This window comes from Panulirus ornatus, chromosome 28, assembly GCF_036320965.1.
Source record: "Panulirus ornatus isolate Po-2019 chromosome 28, ASM3632096v1, whole genome shotgun sequence".
Classification (NCBI taxonomy): Eukaryota; Metazoa; Arthropoda; class Malacostraca; order Decapoda; family Palinuridae; genus Panulirus; species Panulirus ornatus.
The window spans coordinates 6,114,172-6,135,649 of NC_092251.1; the positions used below are offsets into that span (position 1 = coordinate 6,114,172).

Consider the following 21,478-nt stretch of genomic DNA (forward strand, 5'->3'; position numbering starts at 1 on the left):
CTACTTTGTCAACCTCTCCTCTCTTATTTTCTCTGTATGTCCAAACCTAAAGTAGGAGCTTTAGGTAGAAACATTAGGTAATAGTAGTAGGTAGGAGCATTTGGTTGAAGTAATGGGTTGGAACATTAGGTAGGCACTGCTTTCTCCAGATCCATAAATGCCACATACAACTCCTTCTGTTTCTTTTCACACACATTCTCCAAGAACCACCAGCTCCCTGCATCCTCTGCTACACCAGAAACCATTCTGTTCCTCCTTATTCCAATGCTTTGAGCATGCCACCACTCATTCAGTCACTAATCTTCTGTACATCTTACCTGGTATACTTTGTACATTGGCACTATACCTCTATAATTTGAACACTCATCTCTGTCCTCTGTTGCCTTTGTACATTGGTACTAGACGTGCATTCCACCAATCTTAAGGCACTTCACCAAGATACATATATACATTGAAAATCCTAACCAACCAAGCAACAACAGTCACCCCTTCTTTAGAAATTCAGCTGCATTACCAGCCACTTTATCAGGTAAAATTGCATTATAATCCACCTGCCTCTTGTAATCCACCTTCATTTTCATCCTCATCAGTTTGGAGCTCACTTCCTTTCAATCTTCCACACATACTCACAATGCTTTCTTCAGCAGAAGTGCCACCCCTTCCGTAGCTCTCAAGCCTTACACTAACCACCTGATTTTAACCCTAAGACATTCCCAGACAATTCTCTTCTCGTACCCATGAGCTGTGTTACACTCATAGAGCTAGAAAATCCAGGTTCCTTCCCTCAGTCATGCTATCTATCCCTTCTGATCTTGGTTACATCCAATAAAATTCAGACACTCCAGCCTGTTCTTTTGAGAAGGGTGAGCACTCCTTGCTTGGCTCTTTTTTCTGCTCCGACTCTAAGATATTGAAATAAAGGAAGGGGAGGGTTTCTAGCCCACAGGTCCTGCCACTCTTAGTCACCTTCTACAACACACACAGAGAACATGAGAGAAGCAATCTTTCTTACATATCCTTAAGGATATTTGTAAATAAAAATTCCATGGATGAGTGTATTGCATGTATACTTGAGCCCAGAAAATAAAATATATTCTTATTTATAAATAAACTACAAAGTATACCACCACCTAACCACTTACATATGAACTGCTGAAAATGTATGTAGCATTGTAAATTTAACAACATAGATTCATTCACAACTAGTGTGTTGCAACAAATACAGTAATAAAACTATTAAATAATTAGTTTATATTTAACTTAACATTACTTAAAATTAACAAAATACAGCTTTGGAATTTTGTTACACATCACAAAACTCTTGGAATTTAATAAAGCTTTATGCTTTTCTAAATCACATGCAGACTTTTGATAAATGACTAATGAAAAGATTAACAAAATAATAAGTTAACGCATGACCTGAAATTATTCCAAATTGTTCAAATATCAGTATCTTTAACAAATATAACATGCATTGCTGAAAATTAGGAATGTCTATAAGGACTATACCAAATTATCTCTCAGTTAACATTCTAATACAGAGAAAGTCCAATTAGCTAACCTACCAATATCATTCCATTTATTCATCAGGATTCATCAAAATATCATTGCAAATTAAACTTGGAAGTTCCCATCTTCCAACTTTTAGACTCCAAATGAGAACTTTTAATCTTTAAAGACTTAGCCATCAAAGGTGCTCCTCTTTAGGCACCTAAGGTCATTGTTATTATAAAATCAGAGTCCTTCGCTGTGTTCTTGGTGGCTGCTCCTCTGGCACTGGAATTTTACCAGAAAGAGGAATCCCATCACAGTGTCATATAAAGACAGTGAAAGTGTGTCGAGGTCATCAGCATGGAATGTAAAGAACGAGAAGCATTTGGTGTTCAATATTCAGCAAAAGATAATTAAACACAGAAAAGTGAACCGTGGGGTAGATCTGTTTGACGTATGTAAAACTAATTTAATAGAGGCTTCATATACCCCTAGACATACGCTGCAAAACCTCAAAGAAACCTTTGCATTATTTGATGAGTACATGTACAATTCAGTACTGTGCAAGAAATTTTTTTTATTTTTTGTAGTTTTAGTGGTTTAATATTTCTTAAATACAGTATTATTAAAAACATCTAGGTATCCATCTCCACTTATTTGACTTGCCACAGTCTCAACAATGTAGAGTACAGTAATTGGACTTTCAAAGTAATACAGTGTTTTTTCTGAATATAATACTATATTCATTTTCAGGATAAAATATTAAAAGTATGATTGGACAAACTCAACAACTATCATACATCCAGTTAATTAGAAATAAAATTTAAGTATTTCATATTTACTCCTATCTAGGGTATATCAGTATACAAAATATTTCTATTTGAAAACAGTAGAGAAATGAAAGCTCAACAACAATCTTAGTGTAAGTTTTCCTATGCATATATAAGGCAGATTTTAACAATAAACAACAATCACACTAGCAATAAACATTGTGATTGCAATAAAAAATCTTTTAAGTAGTCATCATCATTTGCCTTTCTTATTATTCTACATCACATTTGGAAGACAATATGATAACAATTAACAACAATATGCTGTATTTATATCAAAATATACTTAATCAAACTATCACTTTATTATACTGTGTCGCTGTCTCCCGCGTTAGCGAGGTAGCGCAAGGAAACAGATGAAAGAATGGCCCAACCCACCCACATACACATGTATATACATACATGTCCACACACGCACATATACATACCTATACATTTCAACATATATATATATATATATATATATACACATACATACATACATACACAGACATATACATATATACACATGTACATAATTCATACTTGCTGCCTTTATATATATATATAATTTTACTTTACTTACCTTCCTACCCAAGGAATGCCTCCTTTCTTTTACAGTTCCTGAAGCACTCAGGTAGTTGGCCACAATTACTGGAAGGGACCACAGGTCATAAAGTGTTGTGATGTTATGTATGTGTCAATGCAGGGGGTGTGGGGCACTTCATCATTAATTGTATAGAGTCTTTATTGGTAGTTTTATCATAGTTATGAAGTGTCTTGAGATGTGTTAAAATGATGTTTGCAGTATTCAGGAAAGGATGATGTTCTGAGCATAGACAAGAAAGTGTAACTTGTGGATGTGTGGTTTCTGATGAGTGTGTTTAATGGGGTGATAATTAACACCAAGTTTTGGTAGGCAGCTGCTTAGTGCTCATTTGTTCACTTTGGTCTGTATATGTTTTGTATAGTGTCTGTTGGGATGGTGAATTCTCTGATTACAAGATGCTGAAATCTGAAGTAGGGGGTATGCTTTTTTGTTTCTGTTGGGAGTTGGTGGTTAGTTTTGGAATGGTTTGGATGGGAAGAGTCTCGTGCTGTAGCAAAGAAATGAATGCCCAGCATACTGAGGTAGGATTGTATTGGGAGGGGTTTTTTTCTTCCTGTTGGTGTTTGTGGTCATTAGGCAGCAGATTATTGTTCTGAAATCTGTTCTGTGTGGTTTGTAGTTTTTTTTTATATTTCCTTTGGAAATGGTGAGGCATAGTTTAGGGTGGTGCAGCAGAATTTGTTTGTAGGGGGGGTACTATGGGGTTCTTTTTCTTGACCAATTATGGTACCAGTTTGTTTACAAAGGGTATACAATTTGTGTAGCTTTCATGTTGATGTTTATGATGTGGAAGTGAAGGCTGTGTGTCATATGTGATGCCCACAATATTTTGTGTTTTATTGGGAGGGAGCAAATTGCTACAGTCAGTAGCAGAAATGTGATGGGCTCCTTTAGACTGGGAAGTTACTCAGAGACTGTTCTCCTTTTCATATTGACAAGTATAAAACCTCAAAGTAGGTAACTTTCTATTTGAGGTGTAATCCTATGAAGGCAAAGTCTAGTAAAACCAATAGACATATATATTTTTTCTCATGCTTGATTGCTGCTTCCCATATTAGGAAGGTAGTGCTAGGTAACAGATGAAGAAAGGCACATCCGCTCACATACACATTTGTATCCATGTACATACATATATATTTATTATTATTCTTGATCACTATTTACCGCATCAGCGAGGTAGTGCCAGGAAACAGACAAAGAAAGACCCACCCACTCATACACGAACACATATATATACACATTATTATTATTATACTTGATTGCCGTTTCCCGTGTCAGTGAGGTAGCACCAGGAAACAGATGAAGATGGCCCATCCACTTGTGTACACATATATATACATAAATGCTCATACATGAACATATACATATATACACATGTACATATTCATACTTGCTTGCCTTCATCCATTCCTGGCACGACCCTGCCCCACAGGAAACAGCATCACTACCTCCTGCTTCAGCGAGTTAGTGCCAGGAAAACAGACAAAAAAAGGCCACATTTGTTTACACTCAGCTATATAAAAAAAAGTCATCACAAAGGCCATAAGAGCTAAACACCCTCCCTCAGCACACTTACTGGTGCCAGTTTTGCAAACTCTACAAATATTTCATGTACTCTACCTTAAATATGTTCACCTGACAGGCCATCCACCCTGTCAAAACCACCAAACAAAACCACAAACTATTAAAAATAAGACCATCCCAAAAATCACTGTCTGACTCACACCAGAAAAAATGAACAACTACACAATAAAACAAAAATGATTTGAATATAATCCTACATCTCAGTGCTAGGTACCCAATTTCTTGCAACAGCCTAGATCCCTACCATCCCATATACATACAAGATACACTTTTTAATCTGTATTCGGGACACCATCCAATTCTCACAAATTACCAACATCATTTCATCACATGACCCTTTATGCCCAAGATGCTTTTCCCACACTGAACATTTATTCCTTAATTACCCTGTATTTACTCCACAGAAAAAACACAGTCACTCCACATGAACCCCGATGACTCCTGATGTGTCATATATAATACAAGATTCCTCTGCTCTGGTAGTTGACTGCAAGTGTGCCACATATAGTTATGGGCATTTAAAAAAACCCAGGTGTGGTAAGAAGCATATTACTGGCAACTCAGACAATGTATATACTACCTTCACCCATATTGTTTTTCAACTCAGCAGGTACAAAACCATCAAAATGTCATGAAGGACAATACGTCATGTTTGTGCTGCCCAGGCAGAAAATGTGTATAAGTAATGTAAACAGACTTAATACAAAATGTATGTAGATGTACAAAATAATTAAATATATTTATTGGAAATTATGTCAGATTGCAATGACATGTGTTTACATTATGCTGTCAAGAGGGACATTATATGGTTAACAGTGCTATTCATTTCATAAGCTTAGTACCCACACATGTAATGTATTACTATACAGTTACATACGTATTTTTAAAGAAAAAAGCTTCCTGAGCACTGCACAAAGGGAGAGAGATTAAAAGGAAAGAAAATGTTAAAGATTCAAGAGAAACATTAAACAAAAAAGGTGGAAAATGAAGACCACACTGAAAATTTTTTACTACAGTACTGGGTAGGGTAATGAGCAGTTCAATATGAGAATTTTACTACAAGAGACAGAGATGTAATGATGAAAAATGGTCGATGTCTGGTCATTATGCATTACAAAAACAAAAGTGAATGCTACTGTGCTGTGTGGTCACCAACAAAGCAAGCTAAAATAAACAAAGTATTAAGGAAATTTTACAAGTACAATAAATCTGAAGGAGTTGAACAAATGAACATGAAAAACTGAAAATGATGTATAGGAAACAGGCTACAAAGAAGATGAATTGTAATTTTTGCAAGAAAACAAGTTTAACATACGCAATTAAAAAATTTGTACTATAAAACTTCACAAACTGGATGAGAAAAATTTCATGACATTTAAAAAAAGGCACCAAGCAAATGTTCTCCAGAGCTCACAAAGAAAGCTGGAAAGACTCTGAGAACAACAAAAATACTCTTCAGTGTTCTGCCAAACAAACTTAGAAATATATAGATTGAGTATTGAAATCTCCAAAAAAGTTGGACAAATGGCTGAAAATTGTTTCTCATAAACCCAAGGTATATTACTATGAAATATGTGTGGCAGTAGAAAACAACAGCAGCATGACAAAGGATACATCCTGGGGTTACTCAAAAGTAGACAGATCCATTCTCCCTTGTGTGTGATTACTATTTGTGTGTTAGAGGGAAAGAGTTTTACACTTGTATTGCTATCTCTTAACTATGTATTTTTTTATCATGTCTTTACTTTGGTGCATTCACACACACATATCATAGTCAAATCTCGATGCCCTTTTATCAACCAGCCCTGAAAGGAGGATAAACAGCTAGGATTGGCTGCATCTAGAATTCTAACCAATTCAGACCCTACCCAATGTACGCTTATGCCGTCTCATAGTCAGTAATGCAAACCACTACATAACGGAGGCTTGTGTGTATGTATGTATGATGTAAAATTCTTTAAAAAGCCCAAATTAAAAACTTGAAGACTCGGCGAAAAATTTATGACAACAATGCTAACAGAGGCGTTCAACACACAAAGCAATACCCATGCCTCCACCAACACAAAGAGCTGCTACTCCACGCTTTTTGCCAAGACGAACCATAGCATGAAGCAATGTTACGAGAATCCTTGCACCTGGAAAAGGAAAAAGAAAATATTTTTATTCTGACAGGACCGTAAATAAACTCCAGAATCCAAAAATTTACTCAATATTCTCCTTAGCATCACCTCTGATGTGCATGATCTTTGCTGCACACCTAATCTGATCTTCACTACTCCAATGATATCTGGTCTATTTTCCCTAATTTGATTCTTGAACTCTAGCTCTCTACCATATACAATATTTCAAGTCTAAAATTCACATCAATTAACATTCTTGACCTCTCAAAGGTAGTGCCAGGGCTGTTTTGGTATTTAGCCTAATCTCATAAAAGCATTTTTTCTGCCTTCCTACTACAATCCTTATTTCTTTCATGTTTTCCCTTAGTCTATTACCTCTGATGAATACTCACATGAATTCCTCCTTTCTCACAAGTTTCTTACCTGCATAAGCAGCTCCTGCCTAGGAAGCTTCATTGTTTATTATTTTATTTTGCTCTGTCGCTGTCTCCTGCATTAGCGAGGTAGCACAAGGAAACAGATGAAAGAGTGGCCCAACCCACCCACATACACAGAGACAATCATCATTAGGTCTCTCCTTATATCTTGACTACAACTCCCCACTCTCTTGACAGTAAAGGTTAAATAAATGTAAAAGTCTCACTCTTCTGCTAAAATATGTTACCATGCTAACACTCACACTGTACATCTCTGTAGCAGTGCATCTTCCGACTCAATCTACTAATTATTTTGCAGAACTGATGCAAACAATCCCCAACACAGGCTACAGTGTCACAAAAAGTTACAACCATTACACGCTGAACTCTACAGCACTGGAACATATGGACTAGTTTAATTTAGTTTAATCCAAAAAGTTTATCCTAAACCATACTCTTTGGTCTTAAGTTACCTTTAACACACACAACTTTAAAAGTACTGACTACTGATTGGGTCCAAAAGTATACTTTGTCTTTAAGAATAATATAAAATGCTGAATAACTGTATGAACACTATGAAGGATTAATCATATTCATGTACTGATTGGGTCCAAAAGTATAATACTTTGTAAAAATGATATAAAAAGCTGAATAACTGTACGAACACTATGAAGGATTAATCATAGTCATAGCAATTTACTTTCCCATGATGATAAAGTATAAAAATATTGTTAATTTTTTGCTAAATCTAAAATGAGGGCTGAAAATTTCTAACTTTTTTGATCATGTAAATTAAAGACTAAGAAGCTGCAAATGAGAGCATGATAAAAGAGATATCACTGCATTTCTATTCCACACCCATAAGGCATGTAAGAATATAGTTTTGTTAATCTTACATATACAGGTACTGTCAGTTTATATCTAAGTTTAATCTACATTAAGTTAAAAATATACAGCCAAAAATTATAAGAATTTTATTTTGGTCATCGTTCAATACATGAATATTTCCTACCTGATGCTCCAATTGGATGGCCCAAAGCAATGGCACCACCACTGACATTAACTCTTTCCATATTAATGCCAAGTTCTTGGATAACTGCTAAGCTCTGAGCAGCAAAAGCTTCATTTAGCTCCCACAGGTCTACTTTATGTATGTCCCAGCCAGCTTTCTTCAACTGTAAAAAAAGTCTTTTAATTACTCTTACACTAGCGAGTCATAGGGTGGGGGAAGGGGGTAAAGGTTCTGAAGAATGTGTGGAAAGAGGGAATCTCATCTAGGAAGGAAAAAATACAAGTATCAGGAATATATAATGACATCTGGAGTGTTTAATAACTTTTATGGATGGGGCACTGCATGATATGAGATGAGATAGTTGGGAGTGACTGTTATATGTGATCCATGATGCAACTAAATATTAGCTGCATCTAGGGTGTTGAGTACACTGGAAGACTGCTTTAATGAAATATTTAACAAGAGCCTGTAGTGCTTTTCCCAACAACTCTCAAACCTGCTCTCACACATAATATTTTCCTCATTATACCAGAATTTTGTCTACCCTCAGCCCTGTGTAATGTTAGTTTTCTCTGGACATCCTTAACTACATCTAACATTCATCTCAACTAAGTTTCACATTCCTGTTCCCCTCTAACAATCACAGTACCCTCCTTTTTATCCACATTCACAGTTTTGTAATTCAAATGTAAATTTGTGTCCAATGCCAGAGCTAATCATTATTTCATACCAAGGCCTAAGACTAAGCAAACTCTTTTTTGCCTTTTTATATTTTTATCCCTTACATTGTTTTCTAATATTGTGAAAAAAAAAAATTTCCACAATTTCCTTCTCAATGTAGAGAAATTACTGTCTTCTCTATCTCATCAATGAACTTTACATTATTCCAGATTATACAGATGGGAAGAAAGTGCTCTTGTACCACATCACCCCTTCTTTCTGCATCTTATGTATCCCTCATCAAGTTCTCAAATTCTACTGTATTTCTCCTTTAACATATCCAGACTCCTTAACCCTAATGTACTTAATTCTACTCTTTTGATATCAAAGATATCTTACAAATCCATTCACCCCAAGCTCACATAATTCCTTACCACCCATAACACAATTTTGAACATGACCTTCAGAATTCACAGGCTGTCAATAAGTGAATGAGTTACAACTATACTACTTTGTTAAGCCTGATAATCTACTTACAGCAGCTTTGATGGCAGGAATAGGCCCAGTACCCATAATGGATGGGTCTACCCCTGCTTGTGCCCAGGCAACAATTGAGGCTAAGGGCTTGACCTCTCGATTCTTAGCCTCATTCTCACTTGTTAAAACTAATGCTGCAGCACCATCATTAATACCTGATGAATTTCCTGCCGTCACTGAGCCACTGCCATCCTGTAACATGAATAGATAATCAATTAAATAACACTTTCCAGTAACTAGGGGTCATAGGATCCACAGTGTATGGAAAAGTAGAGAAAAGACTGATGGGCTGCAATGAAAGAGAAATGGTGAGTGGGAATTCATGGCTATGACAACAGTGCAACCACAAATATGTATGGGTGAATAGTTCTGAGGGTCAACAGGATTAATGAATCATGTGCCAACTGTCCTGTGTGCAGATGAGATTTATGTGAAAATGAAAGGGCAGATATAATATCTAATCATTTCTTAGTTTCAGTAAGTGTGGAAGTTTCAGGTGGGTTTTGGGAAAGATGTGATATACTTGTGACAGGAGTTTAGAAGGTCAATGAGATTAGAAATGTGGCCTTTAACTCCTGGAAACATCATTACCATGAAAGTAGGTTAAGAATAAAAGAAAAAAATAGGATGCGAAAGGTGTTTAGGGGAGCAATGCTGAAGTGTGCAGATGATGTGTAGGAAGTATAAGAAGGGTAAAGTGTGGTGGAATGAGGAAGCTAAATCAAGTGAAATAGGAAAGGGAACATGTATGGAAAGTGATGCACAGGAAGGAGTGTGCATGATGAGAAGAGTACAAGAGAAAGTGGTTGGAGATCAACAGAAAGGTACAGAGCTGAAATTACTTTGGAAGTAAATGACTAGTTAAGAAGAGAACAAATGGAATGGACAGAGATAAGATGAGAAAGTGGTAAATAAAGGTGTGACACAAGAGACAGGGTATTTTAAAGAACTGCTACATGTGTTGTATGATAAGGAGGCAAAAGGATTTAGCTTGGGATGAATTGGAATGTAATGACGAATCAAGAAGAATGGGACAGAGAGCAGGAAGTGAAAGCCTTGCACAAGATTAAATGTGATGCTGTTGGGAGTGGATGAGATTAGGGGCAAGTTTCTCAAGAGGGGATGGTGGTGATCAGTTCGTCTGGCAACTCAGTTTATGTATGGTGCTGGATAAGGTACCTCATGATTGGTTAAGTTCATGTATAGTGCCCCTCAATAATGGTAGGTGAAACAAAAATGGCAATTTGAATTATACACACACAACTATATTCAGTCAGTCTTTCCTCACTCATTATCTCCATATGTCCAAACCATTTCAACACACCCTCTTTTGCACTGTCAACCACACTCTTTTCATTATCACACATCTCTCTTGCCCTTGTCTGGCAACTCAGTTTATGTATGGTGCTGGATAAGGTACCTCATGATTGGTTAAGTTCATGTGTAGTGCCCCTCAATAATGGTAGGTGAAACAAAAATGGCAATTTGAATTATACACACACACACAACTATATTCAGTCAGTCTTTCCTCACTCATTATCTCCATATGTCCAAACCATTTCAACACACCCTCTTTTGCTCTGTCAACCACACTCTTTTCATTATCACACATCTCTCTTGCCCTTTCATTACTTACTCGATCAAACCACCTCACACCATATACTGTCCTCAAACATTTCATTTCCAATATATCCACCCTCATCTATAGCCCATGCCTTGCCTCCATAAAATATTGCAGGGACTACTATATCATTCATCACTCCCAGAACCTTGCCCCTCAGCCACCATACAAGTCAGTTCCTCTTCCATGGTTCCATTCCCTGCCATGTTCACTCCCGGGTATCTGAAACAATTCACTTCCTCCAATTTTTCTCCATTCAAACTTGCTCCATCCAACTTCCCTCAACCCTGCCAAACCAATTAACTTTACTTTTATTGACAGTTACTCTCAACTTCCTCCTTTTACACACAACTGCAAACTCATTAACCAACTTTACAGTTTCTCACTTGAATCTGCCACCAGTACTGTGTCATCAACAAACAAGAACTGACTCACTTCCCAGGCCCTCTCATTCCTCACAGACTGCATATTTGCCCCACTGATGCTTCCTTGTTGAGGAATAAGTAATTACATATCAGAAACAGTCTGCTAAGTATATCTACTAAGGTATATGAGAGTTGTGGTGCTGTTCACAGATGATGACTGGGAAGAAGTAACACACCTTCAGGAGGTTGGGGCATGTGAGCTAGTTGTTCCTATGAAGAATGTGTGTGAAAAAGAGGGAGAAACTTATTTGTAAGTGCCATATAGGGATCTAGGAAAAGCATATGATAGGATTGACAGATCCTTTATGGAGGGTGATATGGATTTAAGAGTGAAATTGCAGCAAGGATTTTTTCCCTAAAGTATACAGCATATGATACTATAATACTAATCTCTTGTTGTAAATAAGGCCAATTAAAATGCATAGCAGAGTTATCATCCAGCTGTTCTTGCTCTGATAACTGATATGGTTACTATGTAACACTTGAAGGTAAAGTACTGATAACACGTGCATCTGTAATTGCATGTAAAAATCTTTTTCATACTCACAGTAACAAAACAGGGTTTTAAACGGGATAAACCATCCATAGTTGAGCCATTTCGTGGAAATTCATCCACTTTTACTTCTGTTGCACCTTTCCGGCCTGGAACTAGAACTGGTATGATCTCTTGGTCAAAGTGGCTTGCTTTTTGAGCAACCTCTGTTTTTTCTTGAGATTTCAAGGCAAACATATCCTGCTGGGCTCGTGTTATATTCCATGCCTTTGCCACATTCTCCGCTGAAATGGTAAACTAAATATATTACAGGCACTTGCAAGAGAAAGAAAATGAGATGCTAAATATCATTGAAATGGTACAAATTTGCTTGCCAGAGGTGGCACAGTGTACTGTAAGCAAGGCTGGCAATTCAAAATGGTACGGTACATTTTTTTACACAAGTACTTTTCAGATTTTTTCAGTACCATTTTCAAACCTTTTATTACCATTGCTGGTTCCTTTGGGATTCTGTGCACCCATAAATTATCACTTTGGGTGCATCTGGTGGCAGACTGAGAACTACAGGCAAAATCTTTTGGCTGAGTTTCTGCCTTTAAGTTTATGCAGCTGTCCTTGATATCAGTAGGTTCTATAAACTGTGATATCAAATTTTGGTCACTTAACATTGAGTTTAAGGAATTATATAATGAAATGATATTTAGATTCAATTACCATGTGTAACACTCTGGTTGCAGCTGACAGAACTTGGATGAACATTGACAAAGATAATGACTAAGATAGCTGATGTAACTGTGTTTCTGCAATGTAACATTTAGGACTAATCATTTATATGAAATAAGAGAGATGAAAATTTATGTATTGACACTGTGGTATCACTGACTATGACACATTCATGGGCTGCCCAGGTTCTAATGTATAGGTTCAAATCCTGGTTGTGGCAGTCAGTACAAGGGGAACCCAGCTGTTCATTCTCCCAAAGGTTGGTTGATGAAATGGGTACCTGGGTTTATACATTGTTGAAGATGCAGTACAAAAAATAAAAATAAAAAGCAATATTATCACCCAGCTTACCAGAAGATTCAATGGAATAAAGGTGAGGTTTTCTTCCCAAGATCTTAACTTATTTAAAAAAAAATAATGAATAAAAGCCAAGAAACATACAGTACAATATAGGTACCCTGTATATTATTACTATAAGTATTTAAGTAAGAAATACAGATTGAAAAACATTGTGTTAAAGTGAAAATATAGTACTGTTAGCACTGATATGTTATACTGAATCTGATCTTCAATCCAGACACATTATATTCACTGTGTTCTCCATACCTTAATCTTTGGTACTAGCAATCTTCATTGCACTGAACGGTTTCATATTGGAGGCATAATGCCTCTCTAAAACTGCCCCCTCATTTTTTTTTCACTAATATAAAATAGTAGGGAAACCAATAGTCCTGGCAATATCAAAACCACACTGACCAGCATCAAAATGCCTTGAAATGCTTTAAACTTTACTTCCATGCTTATTCTCTTCCAGCTTCTCTTCTTTCCACAAGCACATGACTCACTTTAACTCTTTCCAATCACACAGTAGCTGTACAAAATTGAGGATATACACAATACAACAAACAAATTCAGGGTGTATGACCAATGTTGTAAGTCACATGTGTCAGACTAGATCCATTTGTTGGTGCTGCAAGCATCAATGGAAAAAAGTTGTCCCCTTTCATCATGTGCATTTTTAAAAACTTTTAAACTTTTCCTTGTTTATTTTTCCTCATGGATACCATATGAGCAAAACACTGAACACTGAAGCAGCAAATAGTGGTAATAAGGTAGTTGAAGTATGAGACAAGGGTAAGCTTTTTATTTCTACTTAACAGTGGGTCATTAGTTAGGGAGTGATTTGGATGAGAGGGGTCCAGTGCTTCTGCATATATTGAACACAGCATAAAAATAACAGGACCCACATATAACATTAAAGTAATTAAAAGGGGTGGAAATGGGAGGCTGGAAATCCTTCCCTCCTCTATCAGCATTTTCTATAAGTAAGAACGAAAGAAGAGTGAAGTTAGGGCTTGTCAAGTGGCTCTGTAATATGAAAATAACAAAGAAAAAGAGATATGAGAAAAGGTAATCCCTTAAATCTCCCACAACAACTTCCAGAAGAAACAAGACCAAAATCATCTGCTAAACAGTATAGTAGTTTAAATAAAATGAAAGCTTAAGGATGAACCATATAGCTATTACACCATAGTTTCTTTATAATTCCACTAATCCAAGGCCTCTAAGAAAAAAGGAATGTCTGAAATAATACTTGCAATAAATACCACATATTTGTGTGACATACCTAATAAGACATTAACCAATGTCATCTTATGCTATCTTCCATTAATGTTGAGGTGAAATATAAAATGAGTAAAGAGATTTCTCCATAAAATAATTAGTAATAACACACACTCAACCCTACCTAGAATAAGTTTATACTCCAGGTCTCCTGAGCCGTGAAAAGAAAGTATCATTTCACCACAATGTCCCTTTCAAGAGACTACAAAACAAGGTATGAAATTTACTCTTTAGTTTTATAAACAATCTACATACTTGTGAAAGATAAAAAATAACTTAAAACAAATATTTCTTACCTGTAACTCCCATATGGTAGTCATGAAAAGCATCTGTTAATCCATCAAACATCATTGTGTCTACCATGGTCATAGATCCCATCTTTACTGGTGAGCGTAAGTGTGCAGCATGAGGGGCCTGACTCATGCTTTCCTGACCACCACAAACTACTATTGCTGCATCTCCCACCATTATTGCTTGGTAACCCATACAAACTGATCTGTACAAAAACACACTACAAATCACAATACTTACTAAACAGTTAAAAATTCTGTTATACATGTTATTCACCACCTTAATCATGCAATGTCATCATCCATATTGATATCCTTACCTGAGACCTGAGCCACAAAGCATATTGACAACTGATGATGGGACACTGTAGGGGAGGCCAGCACTAACAGCTGCTTGGCGAGCTGGGTTCTGACCCTGTCCTCCAGTTAACACCTACAAAAAAAATGTAATAATCATATGCAAATAGATGAAAAAATTAAGTATTTAAAATAAGACATTAAAGCAGTTCTGATACTAAAAACTAAGTTGATCATAAAAAGAAATTCAATACAGTAGTAAAACTACAAGTAAAGATCATCCTTTAGAGCTTCTTAAAAGCTTTTCTATGAGCCTAAACCTTGGATCTCGTAAATGCGTGTCATTATGTAATTGTAATCGCCTTACAGACTATACTCATCAGGGAGAATGGTCTGTAATTCAGTACCTCTTCATGGTCTTTTTTTTTTTTTTTTCTTATAAACAGGAATGACTTTTTCACTTTTGCACTCCCTTGACACCCTACCTTTTTCCAACAACATTAACAGTATTTCCAAAACTCTGTCTAGCATATCTGCATACATCTTTAGCACATAGGGAGAAATTTCATCAGGACCATGAGAACTGTATGAGTCAAGACTATTTAGTATTATGTTATTGTTTTTTTCTAGATACCTCATGCTTTCTAAAACTTCCTCTTCATTCCATCTCACCAGGTTGGGGTTATGGCATCCTCCAACATGAATATATTTTTTGAACTTGTTTTTCAATTCCTTACGTATTCTTGCATCATCCTCTATGATTGTTCCCACTGAGGCCCTTAGCCTGAATAGATGCTGTTTATATGACAAATTACTGCAGTTGAATTTGTTGAAAATTTTGTATTTTCTCCTACCTGTTTCACAATACTCTCTGTTCCTCCTTTTTTATCCTGCTTAGGTGTTGCCAGGTTTCATCTGCAAGAGGTTACACCATGAGTGAAAAGTCACCTTTGGCAATGATGTAACACTGGGAATACAATCTTGTAAAAGAACTTCCCGCTTCAAAAGAGTCTACATTAACTTGCTAACGAAAGTAGCACGGACTTGAGCAGCTGAAGCTTTTAGAAAGAGGTCCTGGATATCACCAGGACTCTCATAAAAATGGGTCCTGGGGTAATTATGGATATCATACTATACTCGTTCCTTGTTCTCCTATACCTTAGAAATAAGTGTGCAAATACTATTTGAGTGTTACAGCAAGACTTTTATGCTCATACTTCCCCATCACTTAACCTGGTATGTATGTATTGTCTTCATTCTTTTGTGAGTACACACAAACACACACCGAAGTTAGTCAGGTACCCAGTTACTGATCAGCCCTGAAGGGGAGTTGAACAGCTAGGATTGGCTGGGGGCAAATGCTGTGCCTTAGATTGGAATCCATGTGGGCTAGAACCAGGGCAGGAATGTGCTATGTCATGGCCAGATAACATAACCACTAAAGCACATAGGCCCATGTGTGTGAGTAGTTCCCTAAATGTAATTACATGTATGTATGGGAAGAGTGGATTGAGAAAAACTTGTTTTAAGTACCTAATATAGTGAAAGGTCCCACTAAAATATCATAGACCTCCTGGAATGAATAATTTTTACATTACCAAATAAAAAAAAATGAAGCCCACAAAAGGCTGCATTCAAGTCTCAAAGGATTTCTATTGTTATAAAAATACACATACTGTACCTCCACCCTGCAACAAAACCAGCTCCACCCATCACAATTTTTACTCTGCAGCCAATATATATTACATTCTTCTCTGATTTTCTATGCCTACATCTTTTTATTTTCTACTGAAACTAATGGTGTAGTATAGCTAATCAATGACACATGCATTCATCCCCAAGGTTCAACATAATTTTACTTGTAAGAACCATGAGCAGCAAACTAAATTAAAGAATGAAAACAAAACAATATTTCCACCAAAATAGTTTCATTAGATATAAGGCAACATACTTCAAAATGCATTTCTTTTAAACAACTTTCCATAAAAAGATAATACTTATTCTAAGGAACAAAGATACATGGCTGTATCTTCTTTCCAGTAAGCCAAATTCCCTCCCATTCATGTTGTGAGTGGTATACAGTTACCTGCTTCCATTTACACAGTACTATGATAAAGGGTTAAAATAAAATGGCCTCTTGCCCCCACAAAACTTCCAAGTTAGATGTCCAACTAAAAAATAAAAACCACCCTTTGGATCTCCAACACAAAATATTTTCCATGCTTCACAAAGTCATATTTTGCCAAAGCTTTCTCAAGAGTGATAATTAAGGAATGAGAGCCATTCTTACTTTCTCTCAGCTAATGGAATGCCTTTTTGCTTTTATTTTCAGCTGGTGGTGCAAGTTCATTTACCAAAACTAACATGGTGCAAGAATAGTGAAAAACGAGATTGGATGGGCTCTCATGGTCTTGTTTAATTCAGGTTGAAAGTGCAACTTACAACTGAAAACCACAGAATCTTGTAAGAAATTTTTTAATGTATTCACTGTAAATCAAAATATCTGCATATGTAATTTTGTGATTACACAAATACCTACAGGGATGAGGCCAATCCTAATGACAGCTAACATGCGTCATGTTTCCCCTCCGATCCACCCTTTTGTTTCCTCCTTCAACCGTACAGTCAGCCTCAAGCATTGCATGATCACTTTTCCAACTGGTGTATCATATCTAATATGCTCCATTTCAATGCTGCTAAGCGTAAGTGCTAGCAGCAGTAATGAATCAGTCCCTCTGGCTCTCATATGCTCGGTGATGTGCTAATACAAGGAATTCTCCTGCTTGCATTTTAGGAACTGATGTCTCCATGATTCAGTATCTCCGTGAAAGTCTAAATTTTCAATGACAGATTGATTGTAACTAAAATCCCCTATTACCAGACTTTACTATCAACAAGGAGGGAGTCTATTTTTCATTCAACTTACAGACTGTTCCTTCACTGCTATCATTTGTAGTGTCATGGACCCAACTGTCTGTCAGATACGTACCTAAGTCACAAATTATTTTTCCCATTTATAAATTATGCATTAAAATGTCAAAATATATGCAGGTAAGTCAAAACATATACAGTATACTACAATTTCGACAGCAAAATTTATACAGTAAGCAGATTAATTTAAGGAATAGTATACTATCTCGGTAACATATGTTTGTCCTCTTTAAGAAACTTTATTTACAACCTTATGCCATTCCTAAATATGCATATCCATACTTATATCATGTGAAATGCCAAAATCAGCATTTGGTGCATTTGCGGAAAGTCATGTGCCTGTTAAGTATTCCAAATATTTGGAAAAAAATCCAATGAAATACAAAGATGAGAGAATGTTTAACTGTGAGTTCATGAAATTTACTTGAAAAGCTTGCAAGATGATTTGTGGCTGGAAAAAAATGCAGCCTACTTGTGGTGGGATGCCATCTGAGAAACAAAAGTTTTCTTACCTGTCCAAACAGTACTTCAGAAACATCTTCAGGTGCAATTCTTACTCGAGCCAGGGCTTCTTTAATAACAACAGCACCCAATTCATGGGACCGTAATGTTGATAGTGATCCATTCAATGAGCCTATAGATATAAAAAGCGTAAATAAATACCTGCCACACAAAGGAGGAATATATCTTGACTCAGTTAAGTATATGAGCTTATGGCTTCACCTAAAAGAGCATGATATGGTCACATCGGGGTGATGGAGCAAGTGTGGTTATGGAGTAAGGGGTTACAGTTGATGGAAATTAAAGTCAAATCACAGAAACGATCTATTTAAAGACAAAAGATGACAATAATGTTTATTATGTACAATTACCCTAGGACCAATTTCTAAGAGAGTCTCGGTGTTATCCAGGACCTTTCTAAAGGTTCCTGCAGCCCAAGTCTGCACTACTATCCCGTGGCAAAGAAATGTAAACTCCTTTGGAATGACATTTCCTAATGATACAGCCTCTGCAGAGGTGACTTTTCACTTGCAGTGTAACCTCAAGCAGGCAGATTCCAGTAACATCTGTCAACAATGTCATGTCAATATATGTAACCGCAGCTGTATGAAAATCATTACCAATAATGGTATGGTTTAGGTATTCCACACTAGTAGCTTTGAAATACAATAATTTGTTTTGTAATGGAAGTATGGTGTGTGAAGAATAGAATGAGTGGGGCATGACTTTCTTTTTTTTTTTTTTTTTTTACTAATAATAACAACTGGCAGCGGGGAGGGCTATGTAGATCAAAAAAAAGGTGAGGTGTGAAAAGTAAGTCTGTGAAACATATCTGGGACCCAATAAATCTAGATAAATATCACCTGTGTTCCCCAAACAATTGACAATTATCTCATTTTCAACCTAACTTTATTAATAGTGGAATATGGTTCAACAGACATACAATAACTGAAAGATTGTGACGGGCTGAGATACCAGAAACTTGGGAATGTATCGATAGGTTTACTGTAACTTTATGAAGGCCTCAAATAGATAAAAAATCACACTGATGAGTGATAAATAAGTTTACAAGTTAGAAATGTGATCCAGTACTAGGATGCATTGAAACCTTCATGAGTAAGATGAAGCAGAGTGATTGCAAATAGGGAAATTTTCGAATAAGTGGATGACCTGAGCAGAATCTAATCAGTGCTTGACCCAACCCTCATTGATATGATGTTCATGTATATTTGCAGGTGACAGAAAAGGCTTTAAAGGCATATCTAAAGAAAGGGTGCCAGGCAGTTCGACACCTACCGGCAGTTCGGTTCACAAACATTTACAGACTCGGTAAACCTACCAAACCAGTCCTAACCACATCAATGCTAACAACCCAACCAAACCTATAACAAGAGGACTCCACAGGAGGCCTACAGTCAGAGGAGGGAGATCTGTGAGTAACTGCCACATCAATTAAATCGTTTCTCTTCATACAAGTCATTTACAATCCAACCAAAAATTTCTGTAATTTTCCTTTGTATAATGTCGGACATAGTATCTGACTCAATAAGTAAACTTTATCTTGTACTGAGAAACTTATATAATAGGGATCCCATATCAGAGTTACATGACATGTTATACAACTTTACTCAATATTCCAGCATGACAACTACTGTGAAGGAACTCCCCCAATCCTTAACTTCTACTCTCATCTCTTGCCTAAATTAATATACAGTTCACTTAGTAGATTCACACTATTATTTTCATCTTTATAAAAAGACACTACTTTCTTGTTCCCTCTGGTCATATGTTAATTAATATTGCCCTATCTTGTCTCCAACTGTAGACAGTTCTTCTCTCGTCCCATTTACATATCAAAAAGCAGAACATTAAACTCCCTTGCCCCCAATATACATGTGAAACTACAGTCTCTTACTCCAGATATAATATTATATGCCAGATAAATCTTCACGTACCAACAGGTGTGCGAACTGCAGATAATATAACAACGCGGTTAGTCGCCATCCCGGTTAAATAACAATTAATTTGTGCGTGTAAGAGTAGATGAAGAGTGAATCCGAGTCAGCAGTCCAGTAACGTCCCGGAGTACTGACTCTCCTGGTCTCGGGGACTGAGACTCTGGTCGTCTGGGACGCGTGTCAACACACCCTCACCGGCAGGGAAAACGGACGGAAAAATATTTGTCTATAAAAAAAAATAATGATTATCATCAACATTTAAGGGTAATGCGAGATATATGAAACACAAATTGTGAGCTATTGTGGAATTTTGCAAAATTATCAATAAGGAAATGGTTTTTAAGTTGTTATATTTTGGCCACAAGGGAGATTTTTCAAGTTGTTATATTTTGGCCACACAAGGGAGATTTTTATGGTAATTTTCAGGAAATCGATATAATTAAGGAAGTTAAGCGTGACGACTTCCTCATGGGATTTCCGTGACTCACTAAATTGATTTCATGGCTAAGCTCTCTGGTAAGCTCATGAATTGTTTTATCGCCGACATTTGCCAGTTTTGTATTGTTCCATTAACATTCAAAGTATTTCCTGTATTTTGTACTGACACCTTAGTTTAAGATGTCAGAAAAATTATATTAATTCTTATAAAATGCAGGAAACAGCTTTGAATGGCGTTAGCTCTCAAAAAAAAAATAACGAGCATGACTGCGATTCGTAAGTGGGAATGCTTACAGCAAACAGTAACCAGGCATTTTTTTTTTAAAGAATTCGGTGATTTTTCTGCTCAATATGTATTAACGTGAAAGAAAAAAGGCTGAAAAACACGTGTCGACAACTCGATCTTAGAAGTGCAAGACAAAAATTTGGTACATTGTTACGTTGGTCTGGATTACCACGATTTCTTTTCTAGTTAAAATGTGTGTTGAGAGGTCTGACTATTTATATTGCAGCGTACATATACACTGGAATGAACACTTAAAAGACTAATTAATATGTCGCTTCAGAGGAGACGGTGGATGAGTAGATTGTCTCTGAATTTCTTGAAAGCATGTTTGCCACCAGCTCGTGGCACTACCTGTGTGTCACCTACCATCCTCTGACTGGCATTTAATATCCCACCTTCCATTGAGTGAAATGTATCACCCAACAAAAGACATGTACAATCACACTACGAGCAGTGTGACCCTAATAATTATTGCGGTCTACCGCACAGCGGCTATGGAAAACGTGGCCCACATGTCTTATGAGTGACCACCATATATAATTGGTTATGGATAATGTGGCCCACTAGAGCAGCTGTTGTCCCGCAGTGTAGCCTAAATAGAGAAGCTGTGACCACACAGACAGGCCCACCAGTATTTTGCCGATAAGTGCGGC

General features: G+C 36.6%; 2 protein-coding genes across 2 annotated transcripts in view; one reads left to right on the plus strand and one right to left on the minus strand.

Annotated features, from left to right (window-relative positions):
- The window catches only part of LOC139757791 (uncharacterized), a 64,652-nt gene that overhangs the window by 1,533 nt on the left and 41,641 nt on the right, over nt 1-21,478 (plus strand). The window contains exons 2-3 of the mRNA XM_071678604.1: nt 17,044-17,174; nt 19,379-19,575. The gene's annotated coding sequence lies outside the window, so the exon portion shown is untranslated. The remainder of the gene's footprint in view (nt 1-17,043; nt 17,175-19,378; nt 19,576-21,478) is intronic.
- On the minus strand, nt 1,049-20,277 carry Acat2 (Acetyl-CoA acetyltransferase 2). The gene is made up of 8 exons (XM_071678609.1): nt 20,099-20,277; nt 18,155-18,276; nt 14,735-14,847; nt 14,421-14,620; nt 11,833-12,062; nt 9,240-9,431; nt 8,043-8,205; nt 1,049-6,629 (listed from the first exon to the last, which is right to left on the minus strand). The coding sequence occupies exons 1-8, from the start codon at nt 20,145-20,147 to the stop codon at nt 6,508-6,510; spliced, it is 1,191 nt and encodes a 396-aa protein (XP_071534710.1). The 5' UTR covers nt 20,148-20,277; the 3' UTR covers nt 1,049-6,507.

Excerpts from the sequence above, each read along its gene's own strand:
- Acat2 (XM_071678609.1), bottom strand. The coding sequence starts at position 20,147 with ATGGCGACTAACCGCGTTGTTATATTATCTGCAGTTCGCACACCTGTT. Across the intron at positions 12,063-14,420 it reads CTACCATATGGGAGTTACAG|CGGAGAATGTGGCAAAGGCA; the intron begins GTAAGAAATATT and ends TTACCATTTCAG. Across the intron at positions 6,630-8,042 it reads CCATCCAATTGGAGCATCAG|GTGCAAGGATTCTCGTAACA; the intron begins GTAGGAAATATT and ends TTCCTTTTCCAG.